Here is a 15725-nt window from a genome sequence, read left to right as displayed (position 1 = left end):
TTCAACAATCCAACAAGCACAGACGACATCTGAACCAAACCCATAGGCATTACCTCCCTTCAATCAACAGTCCAGTTGTTTTTATTAAGACGATTTAAAGACATTATTTTATCACATATGGATAACTATAGGTTTGTAAAGATGAATAAATAGGCAGTACAGCATGGAACATTTGAATATCAACTGGGAACAAATACTAAACGTCTAAAAGTTCTAGTTTTATGCTAGCGTATTTTTGCATTCCTATCTTATTTATGATAAGACAGGAAATCAAACAACATGAGACATAATTTATGGTTTTGACACATGATTGTGTCCTGGATGAAATTTTGAAAATGACTTTAATGATTTTAATAAACTGTTTGATGTTAAACGCTAAATAGTTCCTCTCAGTTATAGGGATATGCTTTATTTGATTTTATAAAAGAATTACATGGATTATGCAGATGAGGCAGGTGACGCGTAGCCTTCCGGAACGCCCAGTTCTTTTCTTCTTGTTTATTCTTTATTGGTGTTTACACATTGAAACGAAATTGGTCCATACTTCATCTACTCCATACCTATCCATGTTGGATGAAAATAATCAGAAAAGTTGCTATCAAACTGTTTTCGTGCTTTTGTATTTTCCCTAACAGGATATTTATAATAGATGACGTCACCTCCAGCGAGATATCCTGCCCACCATCCAAAACTGCCAACCGTCATTATAGTGTGGTTACACGCCACCAACAGCCCAAAATCAACTTCCGCAATTTTTTCGTGAAACAAAACCTCAATACGCGCGCCAGTAATGGATTCCAGTTCACGTTTTGTCTCCTTCACATCCTCAGAACAGACAATAAACACGGGGTTCAGGTATTTAGATAGACAGTATTGCATCGCACGCTTCACATAACCCATCGAAGCAATGTTATACCCAAAAGACGCAAACCGTGTGCTTAGATAATCACCACGTCTGATATGAACTCCGACAAAGGTCATGTGCTTTTCAGTAGGATAAAAGGACGTCGCAATTTTACGGAGAATTTCATTCACTGAATCCTGTATTGAATCTTTCAGAGAAAATTCAGATTTAATTTCTTTTTTGTATTTTTCAAAAAATTTCCATGACTGGAAATAGTGCCTCAGCACCACATTTTCCTTAGACCTCCGCACTTTATCGTATACTTGGTTCTCCCAAATTCCGGAGAATTCAATACGTTCATGTTTCCACCTTTCACAGGTAAATGTCCGATTATAAACAGATTTTGCCGTTATATGAAATATTGCCCACAGCTTGTCATCCTCTGGTAACACCAATGTCCTGTTGACTTCCTTAGCTATGCCATAGGCACCTGCATATTCAAACATCGTGTTTCCAAGTCTTCCGATCATTTCCGGACAGAGAAGAAGATTGTTGGCCCAGGCCTGGTCAGTAGACGGATAGACCATTGTTTTGATCAGCTCCCTGTACCTGGTTCTATATGTCACCGGGAATAGGTAATTCACCATAATAAATATTCCGATGACGAGGACTGAGGTAAGAACAACGCTACCTGGAATTATCAAAAATTATACACATTGTATAAATCACCACATTCCTACTTACAAACAGACAGACATTCCCTCAAACAGTTATTTAGATGTACAGTTGTTTTACATATCAAGTGATTCATTTCATACATCATATCCATATACATCATAGTTTGTAAGGTTTATCATCAGGGTTGACCATCTTGCGTCGTCGAGTATGATATCGGTTTTGCTACCGAGAATAAAGCTACATTTCTGATGGTCTTCCAGATTGTCAAAGTGATATTTATGAACATCTAAAATTCTAACGAGATAGTCAAATAGATTGTTCCGACTATTAACACACCACTTCCTCAGGGGCATCACTTCATTAATCAATACAGTCTACCGGAAAATATCGACCCGCCATAATGTGATTCCGCTTTCTTCACATACGAATCAAACATTACAGATTACTAACAATGTAGTAACGTGACAATGTGTGTTAATCCACGCGGCGATAAGTGATAAATTATATTCCGAACATACCTGATACCTCCAGTTTTCTGCTGAGAGTTCTTCTCATTATGGAGTCACCAGATCGCACACCTGAGCGACACATGGCGATGATGGCTACTAGACCTGTCTTTTGGGTGGACATTCCCAGCTGCTACCATGGCTTACGGTATTAATAATTTGCTTTTAACGTTTTAGCGATAAACTGCGTATACAACGGTTGACTTTAATAGGCATCGGATATATTTTATCAGCCTTTTGTGTCGTGTTGACATTTTAACATTTGAAATTTAACCAAAAATTTGTATGATTTCATACATTTGTTGTGGTCAGTCCATAATATCAATTACAAATGGTCAAATTTTGATATACATTGTAGTTGGTGTCATCTGATAAATTACGTTCAAAAATCGAAATGAGTATATCCATCCTTGTATGAAACCAGACGAAAATACCTTCGCTTCAGGCAGTCGTAAAACAAGGTTTCCATCAAATTTATTCATCACATTAATCAATGTGGATTTCAGCTTCTGCTACAACCTCTATATAAAATAAACCTATAATATGTATCCCAACCAGTCTAACATCCGACTATGTTCAGTTGACTGGTTTTATAACGTATATTAAATCATTTAAGTGGAGAGCCGAGGGTGTATTCCAACAGTAATTAGAACATTTCGTGTTGCGAGCTGGGTTTGATTTGGGAAAACTGGGGTTGTTTTCCAACAGTAAAGTGAACATTTCTTGTGGAGAGCGAAGTTTAAATGGTGAGAGCCGTGGTTGTTTCCCAAAAGTTATTAAAACATTTCTTGTGGAGAGCTAAGTTTGAATGGTGAGAGCCGAGATTGTATCCTACCAGCAATCAAAACATTTCTTGTTGAGAGCCGAGTTTGATTAGTGATATCGATAATTTGAGTCGAATTGAGAAATTTTATGATTTAATACTTGAGGCACTTTCGTTTCCCTTTAGAGTATAACTGCTGTATTGATTTAAAGATTTTTACTTTTACTATTTGGAAAAAAATACATATTTCCAATGAAGTATCACTTTGGCGCCATACACTTTATTCAAACGAAGGAATGTCCCTTTAACAGCTGTATTGACGACTGTGTGTTACGCTGTAACATTGTTAATGTCTAATAACCCATAAATAGACATTTTACAAGCGAGTTCCACATAGGAACTAGGAACCTTCCGTTCTGTCGGTGTACTTGATGAAACGCAGGATATCGGTATATCAGCCGTGTGGTATCGGTATACAGCCGTATGATATCGATATATCAGCCGTGTGGTATCGGTATATCAGCCATGTGGTGTCGATATATATCAGCCGTGTGGTATCAGTATATCACTCGTGTGGTACCGGTATATCAGCCGTGTGGTATCGGTATATCAGCCGTGTGGTATCGGTATATCAGCCGTGTGGTATCGGTATATCAGCCGTGTGGTATCGGTATATCAGCCGTGTGGTATTCGTATATATATCAGCCGTGTGGTATCGGTATACAGCCATGTGGTATCGGTATATCAGCCGTGTGGTATCGGTATATCAGCCGTGTGGTATCGGTATATCAGCCGTGTGATATCGGTATATCAGCCGTGTGGTGTCGATATATATCAGCCGTGTGGTATCAGTATATCACTCGTGTGGTACCGGTATATCAGCCGTGTGGTATCGGTATACAGCCGTGTGGTATCGGTATATCAGCCGTGTGGTATCGGTATACAGCCGTGTGGTATCGGTATATCAGCCGTGTGGTATCGGTATATCAGCCGTGTGGTATCGGTATATCAGCCGTGTGGTATCGGTATATCAGCCGTGTGGTATTCGTATATATATCAGCCGTGTGGTATCGGTATACAGCCATGTGGTATCGGTATATCAGCCGTGTGGTATCGGTATATCAGCCGTGTGGTATCGGTATATCAGCCGTGTGGTATCGGTATATCAGCCGTGTGGTATCGGTATATCAGCCGTGTGGTATCGGTATATCAGCCGTGTGATATCGGTATATCAGCCGTGTGGTGTCGATATATATCAGCCGTGTGGTATCAGTATATCACTCGTGTGGTACCGGTATATCAGCCGTGTGGTATCGGTATACAGCCGTGTGGTATCGGTATATCAGCCGTGTGGTATCGGTATATCAGCCGTGTGGTATCGGTATATCAGCCGTGTGGTATCGGTATATCAGCCGTGTGGTATCGGTATATCAGCCGTGTGGTATCGGTATATCAGCCGTGTGGTATCGGTATACAGCCGTGTGGTATCGGTATATCAGCCGTGTGGTATCGGTATATCAGCTGTGTGGTATCGGTATACAGTCGTGTGGTATCGGTATATCAGCCGTGTGGTATCGGTATACAGCCGTGTGGTATCGGTATATCAGCCGTGTGGTATCGGTATATCAGCCATGTGGTATCGGTATATCAGCCGTGTGGTATCGGTATATCAGTCGTGTGGTATCGGTATATCAGACGTGTGATATCGGTATATCAGCCGTGTGGTATCGGTATATCAGCCGTGTGGTATCGGTATATCAGCCGTGTGGTATTCGTATATATATCAGCCGTGTGGTATCGGTATACAGCCATGTGGTATCGGTATATCAGCCGTGTGGTATCGGTATATCAGCCGTGTGGTATCGGTATACAGCCGTGTGGTATCGGTATATCAGCCGTGTGGTATCGGTATATCAGCCGTGTGGTATCGGTATATCAGCCGTGTGGTATCGGTATATCAGCCGTGTGGTATCGGTATATCAGCCGTGTGGTATCAGTATATCAGCCGTGTGGTATCGGTATACAGCCATGTGGTATCGGTATATCAGCCGTGTGGTATCGGTATATCAGCCGTGTGGTATCGGGATATCAGCCGTGTGGTATCGGTATATCAGCCGTGTGGTATCGGTATATCAGCCGTGTGGTATCGGTATATCAGCCGTGTGGTATCGGTATACAGCCGTGTGGTATCGGTATATCAGCCGTGTGGTATCGGTATATCAGCCGTGTGGTATCGGTATATCAGCCGTGTGGTATTCGTATATATATCAGCCGTGTGGTATCGGTATATCAGCCGTGTGGTATCGGTATATCAGCCGTGTGGTATCGGTATATCAGCCGTGTGGTATCAGTATATCAGCCGTGTGGTATCGGTATACAGCCATGTGGTATCGGTATATCAGCCGTGTGGTATCGGTATATCAGCCGTGTGGTATCGGTATATCAGCCGTGTGGTATCGGTATATCAGCCGTGTGGTATCGATATATCAGCTGTGTGGTATCGGTATATCAATCGTGTGGTATCGGTATATCAGCCGTGTGGTATCGGTATATCAGCCGTGTGGTATCGGTATATCAGCCGTGTGGTATCGGTATACAGCCGTGTGGTATCGGTATATCAGCCGTGTGGTATCGGTATATCAGCCGTGTGGTATCGGTATATCAGCCGTGTGGTATCGGTATATCAGCCGTGTGGTATCAGTATATCAGCCGTGTGGTATCGGTATACAGCCATGTGGTATCGGTATATCAGCCGTGTGGTATCGGTATATCAGCCGTGTGGTATCGGGATATCAGCCGTGTGGTATCGGTATATCAGCCGTGTGGTATCGGTATATCAGCCGTGTGGTATCGGTATATCAGCCGTGTGGTATCGGTATACAGCCGTGTGGTATCGGTATATCAGCCGTGTGGTATCGGTATATCAGCCGTGTGGTATCGGTATATCAGCCGTGTGGTATTCGTATATATATCAGCCGTGTGGTATCGGTATATCAGCCGTGTGGTATCGGTATATCAGCCGTGTGGTATCGGTATATCAGCCGTGTGGTATCAGTATATCAGCCGTGTGGTATCGGTATATCACTCGTGTGGTATCGGTATATCAGCCGTGTGGTATCGGTATATCAGCCGTGTGGTATCGGTATATCAGCCGTGTGGTATCGATATATCAGCTGTGTGGTATCGGTATATCAGCCGTGTGGTATCGGTATATCAGCCGTGTGGTATCGGTATATCAGCCGTGTGGTATCGGTATATCAGCCGTGTGGTATCGGTATATCAGCCGTGTGGTATCGGTATATCAGCCGTGTGGTATCGGTATATCAGCCGTGTGGTATCGGTATATCAGCCGTGTGGTATCGGTATACAGTCGTGTGGTATCGGTATATCAGCCGTGTGGTATCGGTATACAGCCGTGTGGTATCGGCATACAGCCGTGTGGTATATCGGTATACAGCCGTGTACTGGTATCGATACATCATCAGCCGTAGCGCTTGCTTTCTTCTTCCTCAAAACCAGGAGGTGTTCTCCTTATACACTGGCGAATAGGTGCTTCGGTGGTGGTGTGTATTTGGTGCTTAATGTCAAAAAAAAATTCCATGGCACTGGCTACCCGTTTATCCAAAACGCCCTAAATACAAACTCGTCACTTCCCATCGTTTGAATGAATTTATCATTGGAATCTGGAAATGCATCGACAACCAATTCCAATGCCCTACCTACAAACTCCTTCAACTGTTCTTCTGGGTTCTGGTGAAGGTCCTGGAGTTGCCTTCTCACGATATGATGTAGTTCTTTCTTTCCAAAACGCGTACCCGTTTTTTTTCTGTGATCAGTCAGTAACAATTATGGACGACCACATTCTGAGCGCTGAAGTATTTCAAGGTCTTCGCATTTGTAAATTGTGTTGTTAGATACCCGTACAATATGCTGTAATGTATATCGCATGCATCGTATGCTACTCATAATTAAGATTTGTGAAATGAATAAAACAATATCTATCTTCTTTTATTGTTTGTTGATGTCTCAGTATGTCTGCACATCTAGTTTCTTCTGATTACTTATGTAAATACAAATGGTAACTTAGATAAACAACGTATATGTTAAAATGACAAGCATATTTAATTCTAGAGAAAACATCAAATTCAGGCAATCATAATCGATTTAATCATGAATTGACACGGTTAATAATTGGTTTGGTTTGGTTTATTTTGTTTAACGTCTTATTAATAGCCAGGGTCATTTAAGGACGTGCCAGGTTTTGGAGGTGGAGGAAAGCCGGAGTATCCGGAGAAAAACCACAGGCCTGCGGTCAGTACCTGGCAACTGCCCCAAGTTGTTTCGAACTCTCAACCCATAGGAGGGGGGCTATTGATTAAATGTCGAGACACCTTAACCACTCTGCCACCGCGGCGAATGAAAATCATAAATTCTACATAATTATCAAAAACTCGTATTGTATACCTGTGTTGGATTATTCAGCATTTTTCATACTTCCTTATTTTGTTTGCTTAAGAGAGTTTGTGGTGGTATGAATTATAACTATTTCGGCTGTGTTCTCAACCATCTTGTCCAATGTACGTTCATTTATCATGTTGTGCTGCTGACCTGTTAGAGTTAAGCCACTTCGCACCGGGGAATAAACAATATAATGATATCTAAAATTATACGTAAAAAAAAAAACATTTATAATTCACGTTCTCATCTAGAATCTATAAAATATATCGCAGAGATGTGTTTACGTAAATCGTACACACTGTCAACAAACACTCGCATTACAGGCCAACGCACATGCATACATGTAGCATTGCTTCTTTTGTCAACAGCCAACATTACAGCAGACAATACATCCACCTTCCATGCAGACACGTCGAGAAAGCGAGTCTCATTAACCATCTTACAGACTAACAAAGTTACCAATGAAAGATGAGATTAAGAGAACCAATGAGAGAAATCTTACAAAGAGAAAGCGAAAGTAGAGCCAGAATAGGGCCGCTTTCGTTTATGCGGTTGGAACGGTTGGCTCAGTATAACCATTGTTGTTCGTTCATGAAATAAAGACGGACCTGGCGATTTTATATTGTTTTCAGACGAGCTTTGACAACGACTCCCAATGCCTGTATTAACATTTGCAGGTCCTTTGAGATATATGTTTGAAATATTACATTAAAAAACTGACGAACCGGTTTGTCCGCATCAATGGAACTCTTTGTTGTGGAGGAAGAAAACTTACTGACAACTTATTCCTTGTGGTAACGCCTAGTATAGCAGTTGTTGTCGCTATGTTTTGTCTTATTTGAACTGTTGACTTTATTACGACGTTGTTCAATTACGGTGGTAATGGCAGAGTCGCTTGTAAGTACCGTGGCCAATCCCCCATCGATGTTTTCTTTAAATGAGTACTACCGGTTAACTTAGATATACCGGGTTATATTCACTGTAGTGCAATAAGCCCATTCATACAATGAAAAGTGATGTCACTATGTGCAGTTTAGCCCCTCCCACTGGTGGTCTGACTTTGATGGTTTGTCCATGTGTAGCCGGGTTCAATGCTACATGAAAACATCACAGATCCGATTCTCGGTTCAATCCCTTTATTCGACGGGAACAACAGAAGAAGACCCTGTTATAACATAAATAAAACATAAGAACACTACGATACATGATAAAAGATCAACGCTATACATTACACTGGACATATACTGAACTTACATAAAATGTACCACCCGTAACGGTTATAAGTAACATTACGAACTTGATTACATTATAAACCAGTTGATATGATAAATGACAGAATTCATTAATATCATCCAAAATACAATTCATCAATATATTAGAGTGAGAAAAATAACAAGTATTAAAGATACAATCGTACCTACCCTATCACTCTGACAGGGGTCTTTAGACACATACAACGACAAATAGTTTTCTGCTACATATTGTGGTTCTGTTGAAAAAATGAAGCAACAAAACTAAATATGATATTTAACAAACGACTTATAAAATTATTCATTAATGACAGTTTCCGTAATAGCAAAATGGGAACCACGCCCGATAATACGTTTACCAAATTAAAGATTTTTAACTTATATCAATTTTCCAAATAATCTATAAAGATTACTTTGAATCAAGGTAACATACATTTAGAAATTAAACCAAAAACTAATAACGTTCCAGACACTTACTTTTCAACAAGTCCTGTTTCAAATCTGTCGTTAGCATTGTAATCAAAATCTATATTAGAGGTCTGTATAGTTCGCTGTCCAGTGCGCGAGTGACGGTGCGAGATACGTACAGGTACATGTACGAACATGCAATCACGTGACAAGGACAACACATTACACAGGTAACAAATAGCTAAGACACGTGGACAAGACAAACCGGTTGGACGAGTACAAGAACAGGTATATGAAAATAACAAACGTTGCACATACGTTGTGCATATAACATAATGATATATAATATATGTCAATGAAACATTAAAAACAACACTGCCACACATGTATCACTGTAAGCAGCTTTAATAGTCAATTTCTTCCTTACTTCCAGACTACCAGTTCAGTCACTTAAGGTGGATCGTGACACTTGTACTCCCCATAGTATACGTTTATACGCCAGCATAAACTTTGACACTGTTGTATCACAAAAACATTCAATATCATAAAATATAATAACAGAATGATAAAATAGTATATATTTATCATATTTATGCCAATAGTTGATATCATAAATGACTGGTGTTGATCAGTAACTGTCAAAAAACGTTTGTATGAAAATTCGAGAAATATGTCGACAAATTGACTAGCCGACGAACGTTTGGTCTTCTTCTCTTCTCCTCTTCTCCTTATTTGTATACCAATTCCATCAGAAATGATGATTACCTTGGCTTGGTCTGTTGGAGAAATTACAGGGGCGTGAGAAGGGTAAATTAAAGTGATTTCTTTTTATTAAGTGCAGATAAGATAAAAAGCGTAAAACAGATTTGGGTGATTAGTGTTCAGTGTATGGACTTCAAAAATGGGTTCATCATTGATTTCAAACCGATTGGTTATTTCTCAAATCTTACTCACTTGGCACATTAAGTGCACTGATGCACCTTAAATTGTCAGCTGATAGCATTGTAAGCAAGGGGTGAGGTAGTATTATGAGATTTTTAAAATATCCATGTCCAGTCAACACATTTTTACATATTTATTTATGTAACTTATGATATATATATTTTAACATATATACCTGGTAATTATGTATGTACTGAACATGTAGATGTCCATTACTGTATACAAATGTATATGATTTAGCAACTGATCATAATCCATTCTTCTTTAATGTTAAAAAATGTGTGTTTATTCTCAACCAACCAACCCCCCCCCCCCCCCCCCCCCCCCCCCAAATGATGAAATGATGATAAATCCAGTATTCCAAAACTGATCCAAAACTCTGTAACTATGATACAGATTGGGTTAATACCAATGATAGGAAGGAGCAAAGGAAAAGGAAAAGATCCTACCCTCACTGGAGCTTGAACTAGTGACCACCTTTCACACTCTTAGAAGGCATCCTACTCCTAGGCTGTTCCAAACCTCCAAACTCTCTCTCTCTCTACCGTTTCATTAAAACCGGAAATGGGTACTTCAACATATCAAGATGTAGATATAGAAATCTTAGCTGCTAGTAAATTACCATTACAATATACTCTCCACTTCAACATTACCCTCTCCTTCACAAAATGTTTGCCCCTAAAGACAACCACAACTCCATGTTTGTCACTTTACATCAGTCTACATTTGTAGCCCTTCATGGTGAGATATTTGTCATCTGACTCTTCATGGTGAGATATTTGTCATCTGACTCTTCATGGTGAGATATTTGTCATCTGACTCTTCATGGTGAGATATTTGTCATCTGACTCTTCATGGTGAGATATTTGTCATCTGACTTTTTATGGTGAAATATTTGTCATCTTCATGGTGAGATATTTGTCATCTGACTCTTCATGGTGAGATATTTGTCATCTGACTCTTCATGGTGAGATATTTGTCATCTGACTCTTCATGGTGAGATATTTGTCATCTGACTCTTCATGGTGAGATATTTGTCATCTGACTCTTCATGGTGAGATATTTGTCATCTGACTCTTCATGGTGAGATATTTGTCATCTTCATGGTGAGATATTTGTCATCTTCATGGTGAGATATTTGTCATCTGACTCTTCATGGTAAGATATTTGTCATCTGACTCTTCATGGTGAGATATTTGTCATCTTCATGGTGAGATATTTGTCATCTTCATGGTGAGATATTTGTCATCTGACTCTTTATGGTGAGATATTTGACATCTGACTCTTCATGGTGAGATATTTGTCATCTTCATGGTGAGATATTTGTCATCTTCATGGTGAGATATTTGTCATCTTCATGGTAAGATATTTGTCATCTGACTCTTCATGGTGAGATATTTGTCATCTTCATGGTGAGATATTTGTCATCTGACTCTTTATGGTGAGATATTTGTCATCTGACTCTTCATGGAGAGATATTTGTCATCTTCATGGTGAGATATTTGTCATCTGACTCTTCATGGTGAGATATTTGTCATCTGACTCTTTATGGTGAGGTATTTGTCATCTGACTCTTTATGGTGAGGTATTTGTCATCTGACTCTTTATGGTGAGATATTTGTCATCTGACTCTTTATGGTGAGGTATTTGTCATTTTACTATTTTTGTGTTTTAGGAAGACTGGACATTGGTGTGCTCCTTGGCAGAACTGGTGGAAACAAACAGAAAGAGAATCAAAATGGATGACAAAGATATTGTGATTATAAAGGCAAAGGGAAATGTGTATGCCTTGGACAGTTTCTGTTACCGTAAATACTGTTACCGTTAATACTGTTACCGTAAATACTGTTACCGTTAATACTGTTACCGTAAATACTGTTACCGTTAATACTGTTACCGTAAATACTGTTACCGTTAATACTGTTACCATTAATACTGTTACCGTAAATACTGTTACCGTTAATACTGTTACCGTAAATACTGTTACCGTTAATACTGTTACCATTAATACTGTTACCGTAAATACTGTTACTGTTAATACTGTCTATCATTTTCTCTCATTAACACATTAGCCTTTTTGTGTGAAAAAAGATACATGTACTTAATTATTATTGAATGTTTAACATCAGAAGTCTATTTCAATATCATAAGGATTATAACTTATTAAGGATTTCAAATCAAGTGTGATAGCACTTTATTGTTATTAGAGGAGGAGCTTTATAAAGACCTTAGGTCTTTGGTGATAATGCTGGCTGTCTTTGCTCTTCAATTCAATTTTTACCAGCTTGATGATGCCTGTTACTATAAACCTGATTTTTATCACTGAGTCAGACTATGTCATGGGTTCCATTTTGATTTTAGATGCTGGAGGACCTCTGTATATTGGGGATATAGAGGTAGGTCATACTGGACATTTGTTACGCCTACATGTACCTCTGGCACATAATTAGTTTACACATTTAAAATCAAATGCTTCATATTGGAAACAACATTATGTAAAATGTTGTGTAAATGTTGGAAGAGAGAAGTTTTGTCAAGTTTAAAAATCATTTGGTGGCATAATTTTGGCAATTACAATTTATTTGTAAAGAAAAAAAAGCTTGTTTTGTATCTGTCACTGAATGTCATTTTAACACATTTGTTTTCAGGACTTTGGAGGGAAGACTTGTATCGTCTGTCCATGGCATAAATACAAAGTAGCTATTGACCGAGGAGAAATGGTGTACCAGGTTGTATATCTAAACTATACTGAAGATTACATATAGAACACAAGTCAAAGTTTATTGACATGTTATCTCTTGTTTCTGTTTGTTATTATAATACTATATTAAGATTTACATGACATTGCTGGGGTATTAACAAACTAGAGACAAGGGTCATATAAAGGACTGTAAATGACATCTATAGTGTGCATGGTGTATTGTCACACTTACAGGTCACCATTAGAATGGCTGTTCACCCTCTTTGGTTTATTTTGTTTAACGTCCTATTAACGGCCAAGGTCATTTAAGGATGTGCCTGGTTTTGAAGGTGGAGGAAAGCCAGAGTACCTGGAGAAAAAACAACTGACCTATGGTCAGTACCAGGCAACTGCACCAAGTGGGTTTCGAACCCCCAACCCAGAGGTGGAGGGCTAGTGATAAAGTGTCAGTACACCTTAACCACTCGGCCACCGGGCTGTTCACCCTGTGATGTTGATAATGAATAACTTGTGTTTTGTTTACCTACTAGTTTAAATTTGACCTAATATTGATATGTGTTTTGTTTACCTGCTAGTTTAAATTTGACCTAATATTGATAAGATATCTTATAAACATATAACATATCCATATAATATTGATATGTTTTGTTTACCTGCAATCCTCTGTCATTTATAATGACTATAATTATCATCAGACAGTTTAATGCAAAGTATCCATGTAAAAACAATTAGTTATCTCATGACAATGTTTAAAGCCCCTCTATGTTTTCTCTTTGTTGATATAAAACCTTATCCAGCTAAACTTTATAATCCCTTTAGGGTTTACCTTCATTTAATTTCTGTCAAATCTGCTCACTTAGGTCAACAATTCATAAGTAAAAAATTACATGTCATTGTGAAAATGGAATGTGCACCAACCCTATGTGCATCGAGCTACATCACTGGCATGTGTTTATCATATTCCGTGAAGTTTTCTGCCAATTTATGTGGCTTTTCATATTTAACCTAAATTCTATTTTGTCTATTAAACATACTCTAGTTGACTCTGTAAGTCGTAGATGATATTGTGATATTGCCCAATCCTTTTATTTGCCTTCGTGACAACAACCAGTATGTCTGATAGACTTTGGACTTCTGGTGTGTGGCTTTGATCAACAGTCCACTATTCTTCAAAAGAGAGTGGAGGATACCATTAGAGATTACCATTAACCAGTGGTTGTTTCTCGGTTTTAATTGCAATTTTGAAAAACTATGGTATTTGTTCTCACATTATATCATCATAAGGGTATATATTCCACCATTAAACATATTTTTGTGATTTTTTGTCATCATGTATATGGCACGAAAACATAGAGAGGTTTTAATATTTATGTTAACACACTACAATAATAATCTCCCGCAATGTAATAGCTTTGTAAATTTGGTCTGTTTACATTTCAGTCTTGTGATCCCCATAACCTAAGCAAGCCTGCAGTATGGAAAAGCAGTGGAGTGAAGCAAAGGACACATGCAGTTACAGTTCGAGATGGAAATGTATATATCAAATTTACAGACTGTACCGGCAAGATTCCATCAGATCAGTACAATAACAAGGACTACAGGGAGAGACTGGGGTTGTCATGATGAGTACAGCTTGAGGAACAGAAAGAACTAAAGAGACTGGGGTTGTCATGATGAGTACGGCTGGAGGACCAGAAAGGACTACAGAGGCTGGGGTTGTCATGATGAGTACAGCTTGAGGAACAGAAAGAACTACAGAGGCTGGTGTTGTCATGATGAGTACAGCTTGAGGAACAGAAAGACTACAGAGACTGGGGTTGTCATGATGAGTACGGCTGGAGGAACAGAAAGTACTACAGAGGCTGGGGTTGTCATGATGAGTACAGCTTGAGGAACAGAAAGAACTACAGAGGCTGGGGTTGTCATGATGAGTACAGCTGGAGGAACAGACAGGACTACAGAGGCTGGGGTTGTCATGATGAGTACGGCTGGAGGAACAGAAAGAACTACAGAGGCTGGGGTTGTCATGGTGAGTACAGCTGGAGGAACAGACAGAACTACAGAGACTGGGGTTGTCATGATGAGTACGACTGGAGGAACAGAAAGAACTACAGAGGCTGGGGATGTCATGTCTAAAGCCAGTACAACAGTAAGGACTACAGAGACTGGTTGCCATGTCACCAGCCAGTACAACAGTAAGGACTACAGAGACTGGGGTTGCCATGTCTACAGCCAGTACAACAGTAAGGACTACAGTGACTGGGGTTGTCATGTCACCAGCCAGTACAACAGTAAGGACTACAGAGACTGGGGTTGCCATGGCTACAGCCAGTACAACAGTAAGGACTACAGAGACTGGGGTTGCCATGTCTACAGCCAGTACAACAGTAAGGACTACAGAGACTTGGGTTGCCATGTCTACAGCCAGTACAACAGTAAGTACTCCAGAGACTGGGGTTGCCATGTCTACAGCCAGTACAACAGTAAGGACTACAGAGACTGGGGTTGTCATGTCACCAGCCAGTACAACAGTAAGGACTACAGAGACTGGGGTTGCCATGTCTACAGCCAGTACAACAGTAAGGACTACAGAGACTGGGGTTGCCATGGCTACAGCCAGTACAACAGTAAGGACTACAGAGACTGGTTGCCATGTCTACAGCCAGTACAACAGTAAGGACTATAGAGACTGGGGTTGCCATGTCTACAGCCAGTACAACTGTAAGGACTACAGAGACTGGTTGCCATGTCTACAGCCAGTACAACAGTAAGGACTACAGAGACTGGGGTTGCCATGTCTACAGCCAGTACAACAGTAAGGACTACAGAGACTGGGGTTGCCATGTCTACAGCCAGTACAACAGTAAGGACTACAGTCTTGACTGTCATGTTTTTTTTTGTTTTTTTTTTTGCTTAAAGTCCTATTAACAGCAATAGTCATTTAAGGACGTGCCAGGTTTTGGAGGTGGAGGAAAGCCGGAGTACCCGGAGAAAAACCACCGGCCTACGGTCAGTTCCTGGCAACTGCCCCATGTAGGTTTCAAACTCGCAACCCAGAGGTGGATGGCTAGTGATAAAGTTTCGAGCACCTTAACCACTCGGCCACCGCAGTCTCCTGGGACCAATCAGAAAACAACATGGCTGACGGTGGCCATCTTGGATTTTGACAATTGTA

General features: G+C 39.9%; 2 protein-coding genes across 2 annotated transcripts; one reads left to right on the top strand and one right to left on the bottom strand.

Moving 5' to 3' along the window:
* Positions 1-411: 411 nt before the first annotated feature.
* LOC117324807 (galactoside 2-alpha-L-fucosyltransferase 2-like) lies at positions 412-1508 on the bottom strand. The gene has a single exon (XM_033880638.1). It carries the CDS (start codon positions 1489-1491, stop codon positions 550-552), a length of 942 nt encoding a protein of 313 aa, XP_033736529.1. The 5' UTR covers positions 1492-1508; the 3' UTR covers positions 412-549.
* Positions 1509-7992: 6484 nt separating this feature from the next.
* On the top strand, positions 7993-14187 carry LOC117325179 (Rieske domain-containing protein-like). The gene is made up of 5 exons (XM_033881180.1): positions 7993-8146; positions 11525-11657; positions 12211-12245; positions 12498-12578; positions 13991-14187. Exons 1-5 carry the CDS (start codon positions 8132-8134, stop codon positions 14171-14173), a joined length of 447 nt encoding a protein of 148 aa, XP_033737071.1. The 5' UTR covers positions 7993-8131; the 3' UTR covers positions 14174-14187.
* The last annotated feature ends 1538 nt before the right edge of the window (positions 14188-15725 follow it).

This window comes from Pecten maximus, chromosome 4 (genome assembly GCF_902652985.1).
Source record: "Pecten maximus chromosome 4, xPecMax1.1, whole genome shotgun sequence".
NCBI classification, from domain to species: domain Eukaryota; kingdom Metazoa; phylum Mollusca; class Bivalvia; order Pectinida; family Pectinidae; genus Pecten; species Pecten maximus.
This window is presented reverse-complemented; position numbering and strand designations above follow the sequence as displayed.

Bases quoted from the DNA above. Each gene is read 5' to 3' on its own strand.
- LOC117324807 (XM_033880638.1), bottom strand. From the start codon at position 1,491: ATGGTGAATTACCTATTCCCGGTGACATATAGAACCAGGTACAGGGAG.
- LOC117325179 (XM_033881180.1), top strand. The intron at 12,246-12,497 runs GTAGGTCATACT...ATTTGTTTTCAG, and splicing joins TGTATATTGGGGATATAGAG to GACTTTGGAGGGAAGACTTG. The intron at 12,579-13,990 runs GTTGTATATCTA...TTTACATTTCAG, and splicing joins GAGGAGAAATGGTGTACCAG to TCTTGTGATCCCCATAACCT.